The following is a 26,218-nucleotide window of genomic DNA, read 5'->3' as shown; positions in this document are numbered from 1 at the left end:
TATTTGTTGCCTTCTTTAGAATTAAAGATAGTATTTCAAATAAGCATGTAACATCATAAAATGTAATTAATAAAGATGAAAATATGTCTTCATAATTGTTGATATTTGTTTTGTGCTTAAATTCCTCAAATATATGTGAGTCAACTTTTAGTTCCATGTTAATAGGGTAATGTGGAATCAATTTCCTTTGTTTTAAGGAGCTTGTCATAACTTGAAATTAAAAAAAAAAGAAAAAAGCTGGCTTTGTATTCATAAGGGTATATGAAAGACTTGTTGAAGAGAATAAATCTAGTGGATGAAAAATGCCTCTCAACTAAGATCTTTGCTTGCTGCTGGGAAAGCAAAAAAATCAATTCCTTCTTAAATGTTTTAGTCTAATTGAATAGCTGGCAAACAATTGACCCAGGAATTTGCCGTATTCAAGTGCTTAAAATGTGGGATAACAAATTCCCGTGCAAAGCAAATGTACAAAGATTTTGTTCCCTGAAGTCATGTTAGTCTCTGAGGAAGAGACTTTTCATTAATTCTCTTTAAAGAAAGTTGTGTTTTTCCTAGGAATGCAAAAAGTTGTGTATATTTTCTATTTCGCACACACACACTCCACTGTGTCTTTGACTCTCTCTTCCCCTTTCCCTCAGATCTTGTTACTAGTTGGTTAAAATACAGTTTGTTAGACAGGCACATGGGAAGGTTGTCCTTTGTGCTTCCCTATCGTTGTTGCCTGTGGATTTATTCTTCCAGAAGAAAATTAAAACCTCTGGATTTGCTTGCCAATGAGAGAAAATGAACAGCCTGTTGCCTCTGCTTTAGCAGCAAGTTCTGCTTCCTGCAGGTTCTGTGGTGCTAAAGTGGCAAACATTCAATAGGGTGTTCTGCCAAGGGCTCTGATACCTTCTTGTCTCTTCAAATCAGACAAATTTCCATTGTAAACATTATATTAAAAGAATACAGTGAGCTTTACCAGTGATAAAAATTATATGCTTGTACAGCCTTTAAAGTGTTCTATCGAAAGAAAGGGAAAAGGTAGTGGGGACATGAAAAGAAGGAGCAGTAGTCTGGGGATGGGGGACGGGGGGGGGACAAAACATCTTCTGTCCATTAGTTGCCTTCCCCTACTGCCCCCCCAAATATCAGGAAAAAATGTGGTGTGGGGGGAATGCAGAATTAGTTGCTTATCCCTCTTTTTCAGTGGGAAAGTAGAATCAGGAACATCATAAGGAACTGTAAATCATTTAGTGGCAGCTGGATAGTCAGTCATGCAAGGTAGCTGAAATATATGAATATGTAAAAAAAGTCCTCTCTACCATATAACTGAGTTTAGTATCTTCACAATAAAAGAGCTTTGCATTTCACTTCTAAAATACAGGCACAAAAGTTCTATTAGAACTAAAGCTATGATGAGTATCCTATGCCTGTGAGCATACTTTTTTTTTCTCCCTGTTGAGAAGGGAAAGTTACAGTCTTTGCTTGTAAATTATCTCAGTCATCCATTGGCTTCACAGAAGGGTGGACTAGGTGAATTGAATATGTACGTGAAGAGTAGGTTTTTAGTCGGGCACTTTTTTTAATCCCCTGGTGTTCTTTACATGTGACATCAGTACAGTTTGATACTACATACATGCTTGGATGCAGCAGCAACACTGATCTCTCTTAAGATGTTCCTTCTTTCCTTCCACCTCGTCACTCAGAAGTGGCTGCTGCAGTAGCTCAGTTTGCTGCTAAGCAGCACACAGGTGGGGAATGTGCTTCCTCAACTCTTACATAAAACAAACTAAGCAGAAAGGTCAAGGTTCTAAGCTGGCCTGTAGATGAAGAGGCAATTAGCTGTTCAGGTTGGTTTTGCTGCTTGAACCCTTATCCCCCAGGTCTGCAGTGGAAAATAGTGAATGGAAATGTCCCATTAATCAAATCAAACCTGCAAGCCACAGCTGAGCCACACCAGCTTAGGTGGTAACTTGGTCCAAACACAAATGTCTGAAGTCAAGAAGTGGTTAGGCATGGTAAATGTATTTCTTTGTCTGTTTTGTTTCTTAGTAGGAAAAGTATGGTATCTTCTTGCAGAAAGTTTGAAAATAGCACTTTATTTTACTTACAGTACTAGAACCATGGATAACAAGTTCTTTGTACATCAGATATGAGTGAACCAAAATACTGCTATAAACATAGTTTCTTCCGTATCAGATATAACTGTATCATTAAATTTGTATCATCACATTGGTTTGTTTTTTAAACAAGCAAGACTACTAATTTCTGATCTGACACATTTCCTTCTGCTTTCAAAGATGATCCAGAGGGTGCCTTTGTTCCACCAGAATTTGATATCACCGGTAACACTTTTGAGGCAAGTTCATAAACTTATCTGTAAAATAGAGGGGGGGTTCATCATTTTAGTACTTCTGGCAGTACCAAATGCTCAGCATTCTCAAAGTATAATTTTAACACATTTAAAGATTGTGAATAGTAAATTGTGAATAGTAAATTGTGCTGTTTAGATATGTTTTGTGGAAATAAAAAGTAAACTTAAAATGCTATATTAATTTTCTGTATAAACATTTGTTCACTAGCTGTTAAAATGTGAGAATCTATTTTGGCTGAACAATATGTTGCCCTAAACCACAGCTGGTCTATATTATGTTCACTGGTATCCTTCACTGGTTACATTTGCTTGTTTGGGGACTAGCCATGAACTTTTATGACTAAATATAAAATTTGTTTGCCATCCTCTTCAATAAAATAATTCATGGAAGGGTAATCAGCAATTTTATCTTTGATTTAATGAAGAAACAAATGACTATCTGTTGCTTTGCAATGCACAAATGCTCTACATTGTTAAATTAAATTAGATTTAAATTGTTTATACTAATTCATTAGCCTCCCAAGTCAACCATCTCATTGCATGCTGCAGGAGTGCTTGCTTGCTTAATATCCTTTTTTTAATACAGTATTTTTTCTGGCATGTATTCTTAGATAATTCAAATGCTTCAATTAGCAACATTCTATTCGAAGTATAAAAAATTACTCTGTTTCTCTATAGTTCAATACAAATACCTTTTACTTTTTGTAGTTATAACCTTCATAGTTATGTTTATAGTTTTCTGTATTTCCTCAGGGAGGGGGGAAAGGATAAGTGAACCTTGGAAGTGTGTAGCACTACAAGTAAGATGAGAATGTTAAGGCAGGAAGGGTAGTAGTATATGAAGTAGTACAATCTTTGAAGGTTAGAGATGCAACATTTCTCCTTGTTGCTATGCTTTGTTAATGTAGTTACATAGGCCAGCAGAGCTCTAGTGATTTTGTGCTCGCTCTCCCCCCTACCCCCAGGCTTTTTTGGGGGACTCTTTGTTTGGGGACAGGGGGTCAGTGTGGGTGGGGGGTGGTTTGGAGGTGACCAGTATTGCATGTAAACTTGGCAACTGTAGTTGTCTTTATATTCAGATGTGGTTGAGGAAAGCAAGTCCCAAAGTCACCCAAAGATGACTATTTTTTTGTTCTTTCTTTTTGTTGTACTTCTGAAGCTGGACTTAAGATTGTACATAAATATGTTCTCAATCAATTGCCCCTTAACAAGCCTCCAAGACTTGACACAGAAACACTTACAAGATTTGTGGAATTATTTGTTCCTCTGGCAAACTTGCATTTCCCCCAACCCTTTCTCCTCCTCTAGGAGCTGCTGAACTCTTACACATGTAGCAAATAGATACACTGAAAGAGCTTCGAAGACCAAGGGGTTGGGACAAGGTGAAATGGGGATTTGGGAAGACTGTGGGAATACTAAGCGACCTGAAATTCTAGTTCTGTCTGATATACAAGGCCATTGTATCCCTCTTGGGTAAAACTTGTCTGTGTACAGGTTTATTATTTAACTCTTCTCTTTCGGCAGTACTTACAAGCCTGTTAAGCCCCAGTGAATCCCAATATCAAGCACAGCACAAATAACAATTGTACAGGTAGTGAAAACTGTTTGAGTCGGGAGTGGCTCTGAACACTGACCCTTTTACTTTTTTTGCAAAGGTCAATGAAGATACATGAAGGTACACATTTGTGTGGAAGTCAACATGCTCTGCCTTGTCTATTGTGAAGTGGGGTGAGGGCTGGGTGCACCGATTTCTATCCATTGCTCCTATTTCTTTATCTAGCAAGTTGGGGAGCTTTGCAAAGCAGGGAGACAGCAGTGCCCTGTTGCCTCAACTGTTTCTCATTGACTATCCTACGGCAACGCATAAGACTGAAAAGCTAGAGATTTCCCCTTCACTGAGGCAGAGGTGTATTGTTTTACTCTGGGATTTGTGTGCATTTTGTCAGACAGCTATGGGATTTTGAATATTTGTGGAGCTTTCAAAGCTTTGTCTCTTACTGCTTCTAGAGTTTGGTTGAATTTTAAATACTTTAGTACCAGATCACATTCTGCCAGGGATTCCACGCTGACCTTGGCTTGCTTTTGCTTTTGCAGTTTCTAAGACCTACAGTGGGTTAATCCTTATGTACTTGTTACAAGGGTTTTATAATATTTTAATCTTTCCAAGCTAGCTGTTTCCTTCTTGGTGCTAATACTTAAAGTTCTTCTCTTTTTCAAATGTATTGATGCTTTTGTTTATCCCCTCACCCCTAGTTGTAACCTCCTACTATGCAATAGCAGAATAGCACTGGTTTATATACATCTCTCTGAGGAAACCCTAGGCCCTTATGCTTTCCTAGTATTATAAGATTCTTTGTACTATACCAATAAGCTGCCCTTTTTACAGGGTCGTCAAATCTTTTGTGTTAACTACTTGCTCCTTCCTTGGTAATGACCTTACTCAGTTGTTCTTTGTTGAAGGAGTGTTTTTGCAGCTGCTTAGTATGCTTTGTTGGGAACAATCGAAAGTAGTGTTTGTATTGAAACTGTCCAATTTCAATACAAAGAAAAAAATTAGTATTGGAACTACTGATTATGTTCAGGATGATCTTTGATAGCTGTTACTCCAGTGTCAAAGCTCAGCTAATTTAAAATACTTATGTCAGCCAGAGGTTTCACTTGATTTGAGTGTGACCTATTTTGTGGCTTCTAAAATGGAAGACACAATGAGGTTTGTATAGCTACTGGATGACTTCTTCCTCTTTAAACTCTTTTTTAAAAAAAAAAAAAAAACTCAAATAAAGCTACACTTATTTCAACAAGAGATGTTTTGTTTTCTCCTTGGTGAATTACTGATCCAGACCTCTAATGGAATTGTGACTCCAGTCTAATTAGTTACTAAACTTAGCTGGCACTCACAAGCACACAAGGGTAATAGACACAGGAAACAAACTGAAATGCATTACTGTCCTGGTGTCTGAAACAACACTATTAAAAATTTCAGTTTCTAATTGGAATTTCAAATAGCAAGAGATCTAAAGCTTCATCCAAATGACAATGCACAGAACTGGAAAGTAATTGATCTCACATGGTTTGTTTTAGGCTTGTGCCTTGTTTCCTGACCTGCTCTCCATTTGCTAAGTGGGAATAATAACACCAAGTTCAGTTACTGTTGAGAGTAGGAAGGTAAAGCTAGCCCTTCAGGGAGTTGTCAGCTTCAGTGTCAGGTGTAGAACAGACTTTCTTTAGAGAGAAAGATGTTAAGAAGGAAGTAGCTGTGAAAGGGGCTTTTGGTGCCAACAGTGAAGTGTGGCTGAGCTTTCCAACCTATGGGGTTGGAGGAAGGATTGCAGTTTCTGAGGGTCTCGAGACCTTGAAATGACTGTGTTGCTACGTGGTTGGAGCAGCATTTAATGGGGTAGTTCTGTTATGTCCTTGTGTCCTCCTCTTCCTGGTGTAAGCATTGTCACAGTGCAAAGGCAAAAAAGGCAGCCAAGCAGGTACCATTGGTCTCTAGGACAGCATTGGACTAAAACAGAGAATCTCCGGGGTATCTGTTCACGTTAATTTTTTTCCTCTAACTTTGCTATCTCCTTACAGACTTCTATTACCATTGTGCCCTGGTAACTGCACTGTTAAGGACTGGTACTGCAAAGAGAGAGGGGGAAACAGGAGAGAAACTTTAGAGTTATGATCCATACTGTAACTCTAAAGGTGAATTTCTGTACAGTACACATCATTTTCACTTTTATTCTTAATGCATATGCAGATATGTGATGTGGCTGTGCTCAGTAAAAGCTTTCTGATGACTGAAGCTGTTACTTGCCTGCATTGATGGAAAGATCTCACTTTCTGCTTCTCCTCTAAGCTGGAAGGTGTGTCTGTATTTGCTGTAGCAAGTACTGACCACTTCTTTGTTCTCATTGAATCTTGAGCTAGAAGTCAGTTAGAAACATCTTCAGTATAAAGATTAGCCTCTAATTTTGTAATGTTTTACTATTATGCTACTGTAGAGAGCAGCATAGAATGTGAATTTTTCTGTTCTAGAAAAACATTGTCTGAGATGCAAAAATACAGATTTGAGGCTTCTTTTAAAATTTGCTCACTTGACTATATACTGGGCTTATCAAACGATTCATTTTCAGTATAAACTAATACTGAGTCCCGATTCCCTCCCCTAAATAGGAAGAGCTTTAACCTTCTCATAATGAAAATGGTTCCTATTTCATTTTCTTGCCCTGGGCAGTACAGTGCTAGACTTGTGAAATTTGACCAATGGGAGGCCCAACAGGAATAGTTAAATATTGGTGAGTTCATTAATAGCCTTATTTCTATACAATTTGTATACAGTACAAGTTTGCCTCAGGTTAAAAACATTGGCTGTCTCAAACCAGTTTCAAATAGCTATTTGTCTGCATCACAAAACTGCCATTGAGTCTGACACAGAGGTTCATTGATGTAGAACCCCACATTTCTAAGATATGAGCTTTCAGTGAGATGAAGGACCGATGTCTGCCATGTGTGAACTTCCATTTATAATCTTTTAATAATGTGGTTATTCAATTTTGCTCATTCTAGTGAACCTCTGTAACAGAAATCAGTGAATTTTCAGTCTTGTCTGCCTATTTTTTTTAATATCTAAAGCCGACTGGATAATGCTTCTGTTTAATGACTTCTTCCATTATTTAGAGGTGATAAAATGCAGTAGTTCAGAAACCTCAGTATGCAGCAGGATTAAAACTTTTCAGAAATAAAAGAACTGAAAGTGATACAGAGTTGAATACTACCTTGAAGAGAAGGGGGAAATACGGGATAGAGAATGGGAAGAAAGTGAAGTTCACGCTTCTCTCTGTTTTCTCATCTAGAACTTGTTCTTGCTTTTTGCTATCACAGCAGGAGTGGGGTATGCTGATCTGTCACCTGGGAGAGAATCAGAACCAGAAAAGGCTGAACACTGCCTGTCTCTTTGCTAGAATGTGACAGCTGTCAACTTGCAGTTCTCAGTGGGTTATAGTTGATTTATATTATAACAAAAAAGTCCCAATGTTTCAACAACCTTAAAAATAAGCAATTCTACACAAAGTAGTGTAACTAGTGCAAATAGAAAAGGCAAGCTAAAATGTATTACGTTTTTTTTAAACTAAATAGTTAAGATTCGTATGGCTTATTCCTAAGAAATGTGACAAGGCAGTCGGATTGATATATACCATATACATAAAATATTTTATATGCATATTAATGCATGGGTTGAAATGCCAAATGAAACCTGCTGTTCTAGGGAATAGATAAAGAAAGGAAGGTTCAGGGTATATATATGTTGGTCCTACTGAAGAAAACTGAGCTGACAGTTTGGTGCTGCAATACGTCTCAATAGCTGATCATTACTGAGCTAGTGCTCAGGTCTCAGCTGTTGGTCCTTCTCTAAATATGAAAGCCTTCATCTTTCTCCCAAATCAAAACAGCAGAAGGTATAAAGGAAGTCTTGCCTTTGCCACTTCCCTGGTCTTTTAAAGCAGTAGCTTTGAATGCTATGAGATTATCTTTCCTGTTCTATTCTTTCTTTAGCTCTCAGTGCAGGAGGAAAAAAGAAAACTTTACACATGTTCTCCTAGAGGGGTTTTTGGTTTTGTTTTTATCTGATGGGGAAAATAAGTCTTTTGAAACACCTAGTGCCTTTTTTCTTGAGTTCTGTTTCCCTTAATTTCATGTAGCCTCCTCTTGAGACTAATTCTATCTAACAGCAGCAAGGCTTGTCATCAGCAAATGGTAACTTACCTCCTCCTGTAGTCTAAACCATTCCATCTTCTGAGTGTTATTTAAAGCTGTCTTTTCCTTCAGTGACAAAAATAACTGACTTTTATTTGGTTAACTATGCGTCTACTGTGCTATAGAAGAGGAAATGGAATCCTCTTGCTCTTGCTTCTACATCATCAGCCCAATTGAGGTTCCATTCAGGAATTTAGTACTGAGCAAATGTCACCCTTTAGTTGCTTTACACAAAGAGCTAACTGAAGGAAGAATATGAGGCCAACAGGATTATTTAATTTTTTTACAGCAGTCTTTTTCTTTTTTTAATGTATAGAATATCTTAAAGTTTTGTCGTGCAGCCGCTTGCTTGCTCACTTCCCCCCCTCCCCCCCGGTGGGAGAGGGGAGAGAACTGGAAGAGTAGAAGTGAGAAAAACTCATGGGTTGAGATAAAAACAGTTTAATAATTGAAATAAAATAATAATAACAATAATAATGTAGTAATAATAATAATATACAAAGCAAGTGATGCACAGTGCAATTGCTCACCACCTGCCGACTGATGCCCAGCCAGTCCCTGAGCAGCGGCCCCCCCGGCCAGCTTTCCCCAGTTTATGTACTGACCATGACATCACATGATATGGAATGTCCCTTTGGCCAGTTTGGCTGTGCCCCCTCCCAGCTTCTTGTGCACCTGCAGCCTTCTCAGTCGGTAGAGCATGGGAAGCTGAAAAGTCCCTGGCTAGTGTAAGCACTACCTAGCAACAACTAAAACATCGGTGTGTTATCAACATTGTTCTTGTCCTAAATCCAAAACACAGCACTGTACCAGCTACTAGGAAGCAAATTAACTCTATCCCTGTCAAAACCAGGACAAGTTTATAATTTGATTACCTCAAAAACCTACAGCTTGTTGCTTAGTTCTGAAGTTGGGCTTGTAAAGTTGTCATATTGGTCTTTTCTGGCTGGCTTTTTGAGCATATTGACAGTGTTTTTACAGTTTTGCCTCTAAATCTGAAACACAACTTTTCACAAACTGACTTCTATTTTTATCAGGAATAGTCTGTCTCTTAGGCAGAAAAATGTCCTCAGAAGAGAAATGACTGGCTGTGCAGGTAACCTGCTCAATGAAAATATATAGTATTTTAGGCTTCTTCCTTACTCGGCTATTAGGTTGCTATAAGAAGGCATTATTAAAGCTAAGATACATACTTTCCTTAAGATTGAGAAAGATTATTCTTTGTACAAAAGCATTTTTCAGATCAGCTTATTTGAGGATTTTTGGTTTTGTGAGGGAAAGATTGGGAGCGAAAAGAGAACTTGATGTTCTGTCTTATAACAGTTGGTTCTTGTGGTAGTTGAAGTTTACTCTTTCAGAAGCCTGAGGAGCTGTGTTGGATAAATTTGCAGATAGTTCCCATATGAGCGAAAATCTATGGAAGAGAGGACAGATTGTTTTCTCCTGTTATGCTTGTGCAGTGTCATAAAACTCTAGGCTCCTTAATGTTAAAGATGCACAAATGTTTTGGATCAGTTGTTTATCTCCAGCCTCTTCCACATAAACTCTTCTGATTAGTACTGATACTTTCTCAGCTGGATGATGGAGTTGTCTTCCTTAGTCCTAGTAGAATTATCTGTCAGTTTTTGGTGCTACCCATTCAAACTCATTCTTTGGACCCATCATCATACTGGTCTTACTGGCAGAACTTAGTTTTCTATTGCACTCTCTGCTTATTTCCATCATTTGCTCTTTAGAATGTTCAAAAATGCTTTTGAAATGTAAGCCTGAACCCTTAAAGGCAACATGAAGACCTCCAGCAAAATTACTCCTTGTCATTACTTGATGTCAAAAGATTTCTCATTCATGACTTTCGTCTGTTTCACATGGATATTCAGGTCACTAAAAGATCCATGAGCATTGCTATACTGGATCTGGAGACTTTATGCTTCCTGGAACAATGGCAAACAATTCATTTTTACCATTTGCATGAACTGAAAATAGAGCCATTTCGCCAGTGTATGAGAACATTCCTAAACACCACCTTCCTTTTGAAATGTTTGGGAACTGATTCACTTAGAAGTAGATGGCAGAATGGATGACTACCTAATCTCCAGATAAAATTTTGAGACTAGTCCAGATTTCACTGTGAATTAGAGGGTCATAGAATTATCTTTTAGGTTGCTTGAGATTTAGTCAACAGAGCCTTCAGGATTATGACAAAATAGTTGTCACTCACACATCATTCTCTTTAGTTACAGCATTTCAAAAAAGCTTCAAAGAACAATTGAGAACATGCTTTGGAAGTGAGGATCTTGTCTCCTGGGAAATGCATTGCAAGTGACTTAGGCTTTCTTAGATGACCACTGGAGCAGGTTTTAGAATAAAATATTTCAGTTGGAACGGACCTACAATGATTGTCTAGTCCAACTGCCTGACCAATTCAGGGCTGACCAAAAGTTAAAGCATGTTGTTAAGGGCATTGTCCAAATGCCTCTTAAACAGACAGGCTTGGGGCATCGACCACCTCTCTAGGAAGCCTGTTCCAATGTTTGACCCCCCTCTCCGTAAAGAAATGCTTCCTAATGTCCAGTCTTAAACCTCCCCTGGTGCAGCTTTGAACCATTCCCGTGTGTCCTATCACTGGATACCAGGGAGAAGAGCTCAGCACCTCCCTCTCCACTTCCCCTCCTCAAGAAGCTGTAGAGAGCGATGAGGTTGCCCCTCAGCCTCCTTTTCTCCAAACTAGAAAAGCCCAAAGTCCTTAGCCACTCTTCATAGGACATTCCTTCCAGCCCTTTCACCAGCTTTGTTGCCCTCCTCTGGATACATTTGAGGACCTTCACATCCTTCTTAAATTGTGGGGCCCAGAACTGCACACAGTACTCGAGGTGAGGCCACGCCAATGTTGAATACAGCAGGATAATCACCTCTCTTGACTAGCTGGTTATGCTGTGTTTGATGCACCCCAAACGGGTATAAACCTGTTAGTATCTACATACTCCAGAATTCTTGAACTTTTGAGTCCTTTCACCAAGTTTAAAACAAAAAAAAACCAGAAAAAAAACCCCAACAAACCACAAAACACTCCTCCTTTCTCAATTGTAATGGCAACAGGTGTTGCTTTTTACTCAGGGATGCCGATCTAATTAGTTTTTGAAGAAGCACATGAATGAAATATGTATGTTACACTTCCCTTGTAAAATTTTTTTTTGTTTGCGCTATACAGTTCAAGTCCTATCACATCATACATGAGTTCTATGCCTGAATAGGGAAGGAGGAGCAAGGTTTATTTCTGCAGAAATCATTCCCGTATGAAACAAACAAACAGAAAAAAAACCAAACCAAAACCAGCCCCCAACCCTCTCCTCCCCCCCCCCCCCCCCCCCCCAAAAAAAAAAAACAAACCAAATCCTTCCTGTTTACCCTCCTCTGTTTACATTCCTGGTATATGCAATGAGAGCTACCTACTCATTTGCTATTTCAGTCACCTACAGCTGTTCTGTGAAAATTGGTGTTTTGAATGCGGTCTTAACAAGATATTATGCAGTGGGGTAAGTTCATAAGTGTTTGGCCAGCTTTTTACATTTGCAGTTCTATATATGTTCCTTGTAGAAAAAAATTAGAAAAAAAATCTACATAGATTATTACTTCAAAGAAGCGTGAACTGGTTACCGTACAGCAACAAATATTTTACATATCAGAGTCCTGATGTCATTGATTCATGGCATGGTAAAGGAACTGGGATGCTATTTGAGTTTATTGGCCCATAGTGTTCTTAATTGGAAGTGTTGCACTTCAGTTCTTTAGCTCCAAAATGTGGAATAAGCATCCCCCAACACAGGATTGTGTGAGTGCATTACTCAGCTCAAAGAGTGACAGACTTTACCAGTAGGCACCTTCTCTTAGGTTTAAGATAAAAAGAATATACTTTTTTTTAAACAAATAACTTCAATAACTACAAATAACATCGTATTTGCCATACAATGAAAAAAATCTTATATTTATACAGTTGAGAGAAGACAGAGCTAGTTTGTTCAGCATCCATATAACTGTTTCCCAGGTTTCCTTTTTCTATGCCTACAGGGAATAAATTGTGTTAGTTTAATTAAGTGATAAATGAATTACCTATGGCAGGTAACTTAAAAGTAAGGAGGTTAATGGCTGATAAATCATAAGGAGAGTTGTGACACATGAAACTCAGTTTCAAAGGGAGTTTAAAAATATCATAGTGTTCAAGAAGCTTTAGAGATAAATGTGTCTAACTTTTGCTATCTAACCTCTGAGGTCTCCAGCAGTTTTATTGCAATGTTCTTCCTTATCTGTCATAATTATACTTCTACAGTCCTGCAGGAGAGGAGTCAATTGGTGTGCTATTCATCCATGTTGGGGTGCTGATCTTTGTGATTAAGGGAGCCTGAAAATGGGATGGAAGTGTAAGAAACCTGTTCTTAATTTGTGTTCTCACCCTGCAAACACGAGTAATTTCATGCACATAGCATGGTTTAAATTTGGTCAAGCTTCTGTGTATGTTCATCTTTGTGTGACTTAAAGTGAAATGAATGTTTACAAAGGTGGCTGCCAGTGGCTCAAGATGTATCTCAGTCTTCACTACAATAGTTAGGGTAACAGCTTCTTGAAAGGATATTGAGGTCCAATAGAAAAGTTTGTATTTTCTACCTCTTTTGTTGGTTTTTTTTTTTCCCTCTCTGGGTGTAGCTCTGGATGGACAATATTGCTTTTCAAAATAATTACTGCTATAGATGCTGGCAATTTAGTCTATGGGCAGCAGTCACCTGTGTTTTACATAGCCATACGGAAAGCCAAAACATATGGCTGTTAAAATAAAGTGTTTGCAGGTAGCATGGAGACTGCTGTAAACCTATTGTATGATTTTTTTTTTTTAACAAATATGTATCTCCTATCAAAGAAGATCTCAAAAAAAACCTGAAAAGAGGTTTGTATACAGCAGCCTAAGGAGGTGATTAGCAGTAAGTCAAAAAGTATGCAAAAAGCTTACAAAAGTCTGAAAAACTAGCAGGTTTTTTTCCAAATCTATCAAAGCACAGAAATGCTGCCCAAGTCTGCGATGATTGCAGATGAACAAGATACAAAAGAGTTTTTCAAAGAAAGCCATAGCAGAAAATCTGTTTAATTTTTTTAACCCATTTTCATCTTGTAGGACCTTCAGGAGGTTCTTACATTGCAACTCTTCTTTGTCAGAATAGACTAGTGACCAAGTTGACGAAATTAGCAGTAAAATAAATTTCCAGGACCAGATGGTGAAACAGCATTCATAAAAGAAGCAATTACTTAGAGTAATATTCTTTAGCCTTGAAGAGAATGCCCTGAGGGAGAAGTTATGCTAGAAATCTGTGAAGTATGCCATAGTGGCAGCCACAGAGCGAGTATTTGCCAGCCCTCATAAATGAAGGGTGGCAACAATGAGATGAACACAGGTGGACTCAAACAAGAGGAAATAGTTCTTTTTTTATGCGGTAACCTGTGGAAATTCTTGCTGCAAAAGGGTTGCGTGTGGATAAAGCTTAGACAAATTCATGGACAAAAAACAGTTGTCATGAACCATCACAGACAAGAAGCCCGCAAGTACAAAACAGTGAGATTAGAGTGATGTACTAGGTAGAGTTCCTCAGTTCAAACTGAATGATATAAATAGAGGTCACAAGAAACAAAACATAGTAAAATGTAGGGACTAGACAACATTCAGTCATAGTATATGTGATAATGCTCTTTCCAAGTGCATTTAGATTTTACTTAGTTCATTTCTCCTTATGCTGTTGTAGCATTACTTTTTCGATGATTGTATCTATGAAGCCTTGCTTGTGTTTTGTGATGCAAACTGATTACCTGACATTTGCCTAAGAACATATTAAAACTTGAAAGCTTTCACTTAGTTGTTAGGTAAATTAAAAGGCAATCTGAGAGTTGAAATACCTGCAAACTTCAGCTGTGAGCGGATTATTTGAGAAAATCTGACCTGTAGCTGCATTTTTTTTTGCCCATTTTTTTTAGAAGTCTTTTGGGGGAGAATTTTTTCAGACAAAGCTAAGTAGCAACTGTAGTTAGAAGGGACAAACTGCAAGTATAGCTTTGGTTGAAAATGTTGTTTTTCTAGCATTTGCTACCAATTCAAGCTAGAGTATGTGTTTTGTGAATAGTCTACAGTGGTTTAGCACTTTTAGCACATTCTGCGGACTAATTATCTACACATCCAAAGTGCCAAATGAATAAAAAGCTAATATTTACTACAGCACTTTCCAGTAATTATAGTTATGCGGAAAGGCGTTTAGTCCCTTTGCAATGAAGAAAACTATTAAAAATAATAGGCCTATTTCCCTTTCATTTTGTTGCTGAAGAATATTACTGTCTGACTTTCTTTTGCGTAAAAATAGTGCATTTTAGAGTGAGTACATTGAGAAAAGACATAGGTAAATATTAAATGTTTTCTCCCAATAGTAATTTTCTCAAGCATTAGCTTGAATTTGTTTATAAAACTTTGAGTTTTATAACAACATTGAAGCTTTCATTTACGGAACCTTTAAATGCTTTGAATTGTGAAAGTGTGGAAACATCTATATAAGTGCAGCAATCTCAATAAAAAAAGCAAAAACTGCAAAGTAAACTAAGGGTCAGCTATGAATGTCAAAACCAAGAATTGACTTAGATTATTCCTGTAGTTTATCATTTAGTCAGAAATATTTTACAGGAAGTATTAGTTCTATTATGGTCTGTCTTTTTCAGTTCTGCTGAAGACCTACATTTCTGAACTCAGTGAAATCTCAATACAAAATGTAAAGGTCATTAGTCGTAATTGCAATATGCTAAATGCTTATGCAGTCACTATTCAAAAGCTCTTTTGTCAGCTTTTTTTCTGTAGTGTTTGTCTGCAAGTATGAGTTCCTATAGAAGCTTAGCTCTTTAGCCCTGCCAAGCAGTAATACAACAGAGCCTCTGTCACACTGTGTGTAGGCTTGGAGCTTTTACTTCCTCTCCTGATCTTTTGATTTGCAGATTTTAAAACTAGAGTGGATCATTACTGTTCTCTGATTTCACTTCCTATAGTGTTAAATGGTCATAAAATGGCATGCAGCAAGCCAAGTAACTTTTGATTGGAACTGACAGAAGCCTTTTTGAATATATTTCACTCATGATATAAAACTTTAACATGATGGCAGAAGCTGTCCTCTCCCTTGGTAAGTGCTTCCAGTACTTAGCCTGAACATTTTAAAAATACGTAGTATCTTCACCTTTTGAATTTTTGTCTGGTTCTCTTTTTTTTTTCTGTTTTCTTTTTCTTTTTTTTTTTTTTTTTACTTTTAAGTCTTGTTATGCCTTTGTGTCTTGGAAACCACTCTAATATTAGACGTTATCTTGATTTGAAGCTACTTGTATGATTATGACCTTCAAATTCTTCTCTGAAATACATGAGCTCCCTTAGCCTGTTGCTGAAAGGAAGACTTTCAGGACTGCAAATCATACTTGTGACTTTTCTCAAACAACTTTTCTTCGTGTTGCCATTTTGATTTTTTTAAAGGGCACTTTATTTCCATGATGGCCTTCCCAGTGATGCATACAATTATGATTTTACCTATGATTCTTGTTACACTTGCTAACTTTGGCCTAAGAGTAGATGTATTCTCTAAGACTAAATCTGGAGATCCAGTTTCCTAATGCGACTTCCTCCCTTTCCCCCCATTCTTTTTAAAGCTGATACTCTAGTGCAGTCTTGCCAGCACAGTATGTGTATTTTTTGTAACAAGTTACATTTAGTCTTTAACTTAAAAGTCTCTTTAGGAATTGTGAAGAGGTTGTTTTGGTTTTTTTTTTTTTTGGATCTTTCTTGAAATGCATGTTATTTATCAGCTATTAATATTATTATCCTGTAATGCAAAAGTTCCTATAATTCAAAAACTATTCTCTTTAGCTAGATTTAAAACAGGTGGGTTTTTTCAGAAACTAAGGAAAAAAACCCCTCTTAAGTCTTTAAGAAAATTCCTAACTGCCAATACAGTACCAGTTTTTGCTTGTCTTCCAGGAGATTTGCTGCCCTTTCCTATTTGTTTGTTACTCTCCTTATAACATAGTAAAAAAAAAAAAACAAAAAACCCTTAGCTTAATTGTGAGAGTGTTTTTGAGAGCAGTCCCTTCTAGTGAGCATTAGATATTTTATACTTACTAATTTGCTTTATTTATTGCATTTACCATCTTGCTCTCCTTTCCCAGAAAGTGAAATTTTCTTCCTAAGCCTAAACAGTGTGGTAAGTAGAAGCAGCAGATTTGATGCATGAACTTGGGGAACGCCCCACCTAGTGGATAATCACAAACTCATTTTCTCATTGCTCCAGTTCAGACAGGAGACTTAAGGTTACAATGGAGTACCTTACATATTAACTGTGTTTACTGCCAGCTCAGGAAATTAATTAAATAGCTGGATTTTCTTTCCCCTTTTTCTTGTGGGGGTGGTGGTGTTTGGGGAGCTGGGAGAGGGGAAAGGTAAAAAGGGGATTTACATTAAAGAAAGTTTCATGTTGGAAGAGATGTTGAAGTTCCCAGTAAATGTTTTGACATAAGAAATTAATTACAAGCTATGATAATCGAAATGGCCATCTTCAATATGGCTTTCCTGGGTGTCAGAGGAAAGGAAGTATCTCAACAGAACAATTTTCTGTGTGGGTGTCGTGGTTTAACCTCGACGTGTTTTTAAATCCAAAACACAGCACTATACCAGCTACTAGGAAGAAAATTAACTCTATCCCAGCCAAAACCAGGACAGTGGGGAAAAAAATTCTTTCTTTATTCAATATGAGACTGGCCTTTCCCTTGTACAAGAAAAGATGCAGTGAACTTCTTTAAAACAGGACAGCAAAATGGAGGGAGTGGAAGCCTGTCTGGTTGCATCTCAGACTTGTGCTTTTAAGGGGATATGAGACTAGGGGATACGAGTTATGCCCCACAGTGAACAGAAATTATTAATTGGAAAAAATGGGATGAGGTAATACGTTGCCCTGCCCTTCCTGTTCCTGTGTCCTATAACGTCCACATCCATCCTCATGGAGATGAAGGAAATTTGTCAAAAGGCACATTTTTTTTGTTCCTTCAAAGTAAAGTTCCTCATCTTTTTGTCCTGTTTTTGGAGTTGGTATTTGAGTTGTATATAGTTAGATTATATTCAAATATGCTTTCTTATTCTTCTGTATTATAAGATACTTTTTCTTATAAATTTCTTACTGAGAGAAGACTAGATAAACTCTTGTTTATTCTTATGTACTGTGTATTTGGAATAGACACTACATTGTGTAAATTAAATCAGATGCTGAGGAATCACACGCATCTCTTGGAGAGGCTTAACCATACAGGTAATGTCCAAATGATGAAATAGCCTTGAAAGTGATGCCTATAGACACATGCAAAATACCACTTTTGAACTGAACAAAAAAAAGGAGGCAGGAACAAGAATCTCTTCCATCCATATTCTAGTTCACTGAGTTTCCCACAAGTATTCTGTTTGCTAAATGCCAAACAGGGAAAAAGAAATACGTCAAGTAAGTTGACAATTTGAGGTAAACTGTTTTTAATTCTTACTTCATGGCTACAGCCTGTCTCTTGATGTGAGTTGTTAAGGACATGCCAAGTGTTACAACATTATCTGTTTCTGGAGGCTGAGTCTTAGTTGCTTTTTCTCTCTTTCCCTGCCCCGCCCCCCCCCCCCGAATGAATAAGGAGATTAATTTTTTTTGCTGCTGCTGCCTTTGTTAACATTAGCATTTCTGTAAACAGAACACTATACTGAATAAATAGAAGTGCAAGGTTTGCTGATAGAGTACAAATTGCTTACTTTTGCCCCATGACGTAAAAGCACATAAGCAATATATTATCTTTAAAGTATCATCAGTGAAGCTTGGTGTCAGTTTTATAGTTGATGTTAGAGTCTAAAAGTAAATTTTCCTAATAAAGCAATTCTCCTACCCATTCCTGGTGTTAGGAGTGGCACAGGGAGGCTGAAATTGGTTATTCTGTTCAGAAGTACCTTCTGAATTCAAAGTTGTCCCCACACTATATGGCATTATTTAATCTGGTATTCTGACATTGCTTGGTCTGCATAGTTTACATCCATAACTTGTACATTATGATTTTTTTCCTATGGTTCTTAGAGGGGTGATTAATTTCTTTATTTATTAAAGTCAATTTGTGGAACAGAGGCGATGTCCCTTGTTGCAGATCATATCAAATACATGGAATAACTTACTAATATCGAGTATATTAAACTACAATGTTACATTTATACAAAAAGTTCTTTAAATAGAGCTGTATTATATTTTTAAGAGTTTGTCTTTGTTTCCTTGTTCTTCTCTAACTTTATGTTGAGTTTTGTTATACTGTCCATTAAGAAATGCAAAATGACATAGCTCACTGAAACAGAGTATTTAATATCAAAGTAAAGGAATAAGTTCTACACCTTACACGTCCTCTTCACTGTTCAAAAGCTTATGAAATAGTCTGCACAAAAAAACCTTAAAACCATCTTCATAAATTCTTGGATGTTGGGGAAGGAATTTTGGTTAAATTTCTTCCACAGATTGGAATATACTGAAGTATAAATCTAGATTTTTTTTTTTTAATGCAGTTACCGGCCTTCAGTCTTGGGCAGGCTTAGAAAGGTGTTAATTTATACCTAGTTAGTTTTATAGCAAGTTAACTTGTGTGGACTCTAAGACCATCATCCTCTAAACATTTATTAATAGGAGTTGTGCTTCCTTTGTGAGTAGCTCTGTTAGTCCGGGGTGGAGTTCATTTTCTGCAGCTGAAATAAGTAGGGGGGGGGGGGGTAGTGGTAACTTCAGGAAGTACGAAGAAATAACTGTCTTCCCATCTTCCCATCACCTCATTAGTGCGTTATTTGCTCAGGCTTCATAGTTTCGTATCCTTTTGCCAATATAGTCTGGTTTATCTTACCAAAAAAAAAAAATCATGCCAGTCTGTGGACAGTGTAGTTCAGCCGGGCTACTGCTGCTAAGTGGGTTATAGTAGCTTAATCGGGGGTGGGGGGTGGGGGGTGTTTGTGTAAGTAACTCGTACTCTTGGAATAGATGAACAGTGTTCATTCTTCTGCTAAATCAAAATAAAAATTGTAACAGCTCCTGTCTGAGTTCCTCTGAGATTCTCAAAAGAAAAATAAGTCTTCAGTTACCTCTTCTGCTTAATGGTGAAGTTGTATAATAGTGTAGAACTCGAGACTGAAATTACTGCTTTGCAAAAAAAGTTTTTGATCTCTTCTTTTTAGATCAGATGACATGTGGTTTGTTTTTCTGACCTTTGTCCTAATTTTGATGTGTCCCAAGGGTAAATTAAGACTTTAGATCCAGCAGTCAGCACTAGTTTATGCTTTCTTTGTTTGGGGGGGCACGGAGGAAGGGGGAGAAGTGGAACTGTCCAAGCTACATGCTCACACACACAGAGCTTCCTAAGGAGGCAGTGTTGCACTCCCCTTCATGGAGGTGCCCTGCCTCACTAAAAAGTAAATATATATGCATACCTGCGGAACAAGTCACCTCCCCTTCATACAATTTAGAGACAATAATACGCCTTAATGAGAAAATTTGGGGGGGCGGAGGGAGGAAATTACTCTTCACCATAGAGTCAGTCTTCTCTGTAGGGTGAAAAATAGTAACGCATATAGCAAATGCATTAGTACAACCAGATTTAATGTACAAATCTGGTCATTCTTTTATTTATGTATGTATTTGTAAACCTGAGAGGGCAGTGTTCAGTACACTTGAATTGCTGGCTGTACTGCATCACCATTGAAATGATTACACAAACTTGCACTTATAGTCTTGGTTATAAATTTTACTGAATTGTGTTCTCTGAATGGAACATAAAAATAAAATACAAGCCATCATGGATAAATTACCATTACTACTAAAGCAGATCTGAAAAGGTCTTTTTTTTTTTTTAAGAAGCAGAAAACTTCTAAAATTAAGAGGTAGCTGTGTTGTATGGCAAATCTAATGCATTAGCACTAGACTGAAGAAAGTTGTTGGCTCACCTCCATTTTTATTGGAGCTCATCACAAGGTTGTGGGCTTTAAGAAAAGCAGAGGTGGCAAACGTGGAGTATTTCTTAAAATCCTTTCAAAAGTGTCTTCAGAGGCAAGTGATATTAGGCTGTATTGTTTTTGCTTGCTTTCTTTATGCTTGATAGCACTTATAAAATACTGCTATATATGAAGTTTTTTGTCAAACTAATTTTTTTTTTCCCCCTGCTAAAAGGAATGCCACTTTAATCTCCCAGCATGCTTCTAACTTAAATATTACCTGCACACACACAGGGGGCTGACTTTTATATTTAACTGTAGCCGATGAACAATTGTAATACTGATTACTGGTGAGGAAGAAAAAAGGTTCTAGCTGGACCCCACAGGGTTATTTCTCTTTCTTTGCAACAAGCGTATCCCCCAAAGCAGGACTGAAGCCTGTTTTGTTCCTCTGGTTTAAATTAAACCACCTTTCCAGTAAACTGTTACCTTGTAAGTTAAAAATGAAAACAATGTAAGCTGTATCCCTTGTGATCTCAGAGCTTTTTTTTGGCAGGAGAGAGGGAATTGGTAGCATGTTTAATGCCTTTTTTTATTAAACTTCATGCAGGCACATATCTATTCTTTGGGTGCAACGTTGAAAGCAGCAATAGAATATATAGTAGAACCTGAGACAGAATCAGAATTTGGGCAAGATCTGCATACTCTACTGGAACAAATGCAAGAAGAGAATCCTGAAAATAGGCCAGATATTGAGGTAAAACAGCCCTACATAATTTTCTGTTTTAAAAAAGTGACAAAAATATTTCTGTATGTGTGCTCATTAATAGAGAGATGGTCTTTATATGTAATATGCCTAGATTTTGCAAGAAAGCTGAGGTTTTCCCAGACTCAGCAGAAATTCTTCTTTCTTCCTACTCTAATGGAGATACAACCTGAAAAGCAGATGTAAATGTTTTACGGTGTTTTGATTTTTAAGAAGGTTGGGTGAATACACTTGTGGATTTAAATTTTCTCATTAACTGTTTCTTCCCATTTAATGTTTAGTTTGCAAAGAGAGTGAGTCATTAGAAGCAAGAGCACAGGCATTATGCTGTGAAATTCATATGGTGCCTCAAATGATGTTTGGATTGCATTTAAGAAGGGGATGGAGGGAGCCATGCCCCAGGAAACGTCTGTTCCTTGGCATGTTCAAAGCAGTGTTGTTCAAAGCATTACTACTAACTAGTTTTTCCATAAATATATAAATGCTTAGTAGTATTTGATTAGATATCTTAATTATTTTTGTATTTTATTCCATTTAGCCTCTTATTTTACCTTTAATTTTTAGAAAGAATTTGAAGATATATAGGAGTTTTCAAGATGTTTTCAGAGAATTTACATTCTAAAAGTTGGTTACCTAATACAGTGTTATTTGACATTGATGTATGAAAGTTTACCTTTAATGCATTGTTTTTGCAGACTTTCAGACTGTAGCCAGAGAATAACAGTTGTCCAAATATGACTTTTCTTGGCTTCAGTTCTTCTACTTCATAATAGTGCTATCTACTTTTCTGTTCTTCCCCCCCCCGAGCTGATAGTGTATATTCTAAATGGTATAGCACCTGTAATCAATACTTTGCAGAAAGAGTGCTGCAACCAAAGAATGAAATAGATTCATTTTTATAAAGCAAATAATATTGGCTCCCTGGTTGAGGACTGCCCAGGCAGGAGACCATTCCTGACATAGAGCCTACTTGATCAACTCCTGTATTTCTATTTGTTTACTTTCGAGCATAGTCAGGAAAGGGATTGTATTGCACTCCCTATCATCTCCAATTGGTCTATAATCCCTGAAAGCTATTACTGACTACTTACATCAGCCCAAAAATAGAGTGGGTCAAGGCTGGTCTAGGATGATATATGAATGTAGCTTTGTGACTATCTGTTCTCTTTTTCCCTTCCTTTTCCACTGTGCCCTTTCTTGGGTGGAAAGGAGTGGGGGGAGCTATATGGAAGGAAAACCCATAGACTTTTCTAGGCTTTTCACTAGACTCCAGCACAGCTGGACACCTGTCTCTCTTTTTCTTGTCCTTCCTCAATCTGATATGTGAACCAACAGAGCCATTTTCTTCCTTCCACTCACAACAGCAGAAGAGCAGTTGAGCAGGTTAATGGGGAAGTAAGAGCAGCTCCTCAGAGCTGTATGAGGTCTCATCAGTGTTTATCTAGGAACAGTTACTGACGAAACAGTGGGATGCATTTGGAGAGGCCGCCCTCTTCTACTTCCTGCCCATGGTGACAGGTTTTTAAATGTGTGAATGTCTGTAGTTAATTGTGTGTGAGACCAGTGCTAATGCCATCAAATGGTGCTCACGCTGCAGATTAGAGACGTATAATACTGTTTCTTCTTGTGATCTGATAATGATTGTTTTCTCTAATTGGGAATAGTGCTTTATAGATATTTGTATTTTGCAGTTTTTAAAAGTCAGGATTTACTTTTAATGTAATTTCGGTAATAAAAACATCCATCATCCTGTCACTCCATTCAAGGGAATCAATGGCTGTTTAAAAAAATAATCCACACTCCGGCTTTTTACGTTTTCAGTATGTTATTCATAAAGGATAACATTTAAGATTAGTAATTTTTATTGGTTGTTCTTAGTGTTCTAACTGTAGGCTAGAACTTGAACTGTATTAAATGATTTCATGATAGCCCATGGTAAAAAATAAGAAATTAATTTATCCACGCAATAGAAACACACAGTATAATGAACAGTGCAACAAAGACCTCCAATGTAGCATCGTATAAATTCAGATATACTGTGAGTTAACATGATTCACTTTAGTCAAAATTCACAAATCTGTTCATTATTAAATAAGTATTTAACACTAATTTTCTCTAGAGCATTTTGTCATTATGTGAAGAAAAACTGAAGATTGCTTCATCAAGTAATATTTGTCGAAGCCTGTCTGCTGTTGGAAGAAGGGTTCTTTCAATTGAATCATTTGGTGCTTCTCAAGGTAACCTTAAAATGTAAAATCTAAGAACTTTAGAATTTCAGATTGCCTGACATCTAATGATTTTTAAAATACTATGTTTGTGTACTTTCCTGTTATAGGTTCCTTTCTAGGTATCAAAAAGTAATTATGAAATATTTGTGGATTGGGGGTGGGGAGCAGGGGCCATACAACTCTTAATGAACATAATTACTGTATTCAGAGTACACTTTATGATTAAAAGTGACTTGTCCGGAAATAGTTAATTTTTGTAACATACTGAAGATAAATAACAGCAGTGGCAGAAAAAGCAATATAAAGATTTACTAAGAAAGATTAGGAGGTTTAAATACACATTTAATATAAGCATCTGTTTTTTGCATCTAGATGTCTGTGATAACATGTGGAAGGGAAGAATGTGTCAGAGAAGTTTGGGATCTAAATTATATTCAAATGAGAAAAACAACATAACAGGTGATTCGTCTGCAGTGGAAGATGTGACAGCTACCTGTCATAAGGACTCTTCTGTAGTTACTATGGTGACTGGCATAGAAAGTGGTTTAAAGGAAATGCAAATTGATCTGGATAATGAGAAAACTCAACATTCTCAACTTACAACTCAAGCTACAAAGAGCAAAGAAGAGGACAAACATGCAGTGCATACTGACAGTTTTGCTAGTGTTGCTTTGGATGTAAAATCATGTGTTATTGACCTGGAGAGAGATAGCATTTTTAAGAAAGGTTCTTTGAGAAAAATTAAAACCTTTCCAAAGCTACCACTTGAACCTGCAGATACAAACAACTTTTTTACTCCTGTAACCAACAGTGGATCACTGGCTAGGAAAAATCACTTGCTAACACAAGAGTCACTACCTCTAGACAATAATAATGAGGTTGCTTTTTCAAAGGGAAATCTTAATTCATTTGCTCTTAGTCCACCAAAAATAGAACCAAAGAATCACCAGGTTAATGATCTTCATTTAGAAGCTCCGTGTGTATGCACACAGGTGTCTGGCATGAATCTAGAAGAACATATGTCACTTATTAATGCTAAAAAGATAGGTTTTGTTTCATCCGATCACAAAGAAGACTGTTCTGATGCTACCTCTGAAATGCCAAACACAGCTGGTATGCTAAAAGGCCCGAATCGATTAATTGCTGGAGCAAAAACGCTAGACAATTACATGGCATTGGAAGATTCTTCTGAAACTTTTCAAGGGTCAAATGAAAATTCTTTACCACATTTTAACAAGATGGCTCCAGTGTTAACGACAAAACCCAGTGGGAACAGATACGGATCAAACCTGATTAGGTCTCCAGAATTAAGCAACGGTGCGATGAGCGCAAACAATAATGAAGATAATCTTTGTGGAGGCAGAGGGTCAGAAATCAAAAGTAATGAGCAGGTAGTAAAAATAAAGTCTTCATTATACAGTTGCTGTAGTCACTTATGTGGAGATGAAATGGCTTAAATACTGTGTGATTGCTTCCCCCCCTCGCCCCCTTTAGCATCCTGGAAAATCGAATTTTGCCAGTCTGCACACTTAAAGAGTTAATACTGGAAACATGGTGATCCTTTTTTCCTCTTTAAAAGTAGAGTGCTACAGTGAAATTTATGCTATTGCAAAATCAACTTTCATTTAAATTTTTTTTTTTTACAAATGGAGTATTCTCGCTAGTGTGTTAGAGCAGCATACTTAATAGTTGATTACATTTGTAAGAGAACATTACCAAAACATATGTAGATTTTTAACTCTTTACATTACTGTCAATGCATAAAGTTCACTACCTTGCAGTGGGCCTCCCAGGTGCTTATAAAAATTGCAGAGTTCCTGACTGTAAACCTGACCTCATTGAAATCAATGGCAATATCCTATCCGCTTCAGGAGGTGAAAAGAATCCACTTTTTTTTTTAAATCTACATGTGCATTTAAGTTTTTGAAAGTTGTACATATGCTGTATCTGTTCTGTGTTCTTAAATTATTGCCTCTGTGTTTGTTATGTATATTTCATGATAGAATTCAAATATGTGCACAATATGATGGATTTGTTGTCTCAAGCATTTCATCTATATAAATAGCCAAATAAGAAGAGGGAGAGCTGATATTAGTCTACTAGAATTTGTTGATAGATAGTGTAGTATGGTCTCTTCTCTGCTCAAATTACATATTTTCAGGGTGGACAAGTTTGGTCTCTGACTAGATGGTTTTCTCTTGTGCCACGCTCAAAGAGATGTAAACAATCCATGTGATAGGAGAGCTGCTGGCTAAAAATGCAGGATGGCTGATGCTTCTCCAGCCTTGCTGTGACTTGATAAAAATGAGCAGCACAAACTTCACACATTTCATTTCCAGAAATTGTGCTTAGGTGAAGATGTTGGGTTTTTTCCTTACTTGTCTAGTTGACAACTCAACCTTGTTCTCCTTGCCTAATAGCCAGTCTTCCAGCCATCCCATGCAGTGGCATCTAGGGTTATTTTCAGTCTGCATCCATCCCTCTTTTCACCTTGCCCAAACACCTCCACTGGAGTAGTAACCTAGGACTGTCAAGTGTGTAAAGATCCTTTGGTTCATCATAGCTAAAAAAATTAATGCAACAATGAAGATTCTGTTCTAAATGCTTTTTTCCCTTCCCTGTCTCTTCTCCCCTCAATAATGTGCACTTATTAAATTCATAGTGCAGGAGGATAGTAAATATGGATAAGTACCACATGGCATGGTTTTCCTCTCTGAGGGAGTTACTCGTTGTATGCATATTGAGTCCTTCATTTAGTTTTTAAATCCTGCAGGTTCATTCTTCAGACTCTGGGAAAAGATCCATTTATTGTAGACACATCCCTTTTTTCTTTTTTCCCCTTCCTGCTCTGGACTATGCAACCTTACATATTCAGAAGAGAGCGCGAAATAATCAGATTTATAATAATTCCAAAGTCGTCTGCTTTTGCTATGTCATTTGTCACTCTGGATTTACATGAACTTGCTTCAGTTGGTAGATGTGCTTGTATTTCTAACAATTTCAGTCACTGACTTCTTGTGAGAAAGCTTGTGAGTATACAGAAATCTAGGTATGTCTTAGTATTCAAGCAACAGAAACAACTGTCTTTC

At 37.3% G+C, this 26,218-nt stretch overlaps 1 protein-coding gene across 4 annotated transcripts in view; it reads left to right on the top strand.

The window, feature by feature from the left end:
* KNDC1 (kinase non-catalytic C-lobe domain containing 1) overlaps positions 1-26,218 on the top strand; it is a 69,574-nt gene that overhangs the window by 6,102 nt on the left and 37,254 nt on the right. For all 4 annotated transcript variants that reach the window (XR_012995429.1, XM_076338818.1, XM_076338819.1 and 1 more), the window contains exons 3-6: positions 2,283-2,341; positions 20,746-20,892; positions 23,021-23,138; positions 23,502-24,520. Coding sequence is in view for 3 of the 4 variants with exons in the window: in XM_076338818.1 (XP_076194933.1) it covers positions 2,283-2,341; positions 20,746-20,892; positions 23,021-23,138; positions 23,502-24,520 (1,343 nt within the window). In the remaining variant the exon portion in view is untranslated. The remainder of the gene's footprint in view (positions 1-2,282; positions 2,342-20,745; positions 20,893-23,020; positions 23,139-23,501; positions 24,521-26,218) is intronic.

This window comes from Aptenodytes patagonicus, chromosome 5, assembly GCF_965638725.1.
Source record: "Aptenodytes patagonicus chromosome 5, bAptPat1.pri.cur, whole genome shotgun sequence".
NCBI classification, from domain to species: domain Eukaryota; kingdom Metazoa; phylum Chordata; class Aves; order Sphenisciformes; family Spheniscidae; genus Aptenodytes; species Aptenodytes patagonicus.
This window is presented reverse-complemented; position numbering and strand designations above follow the sequence as displayed.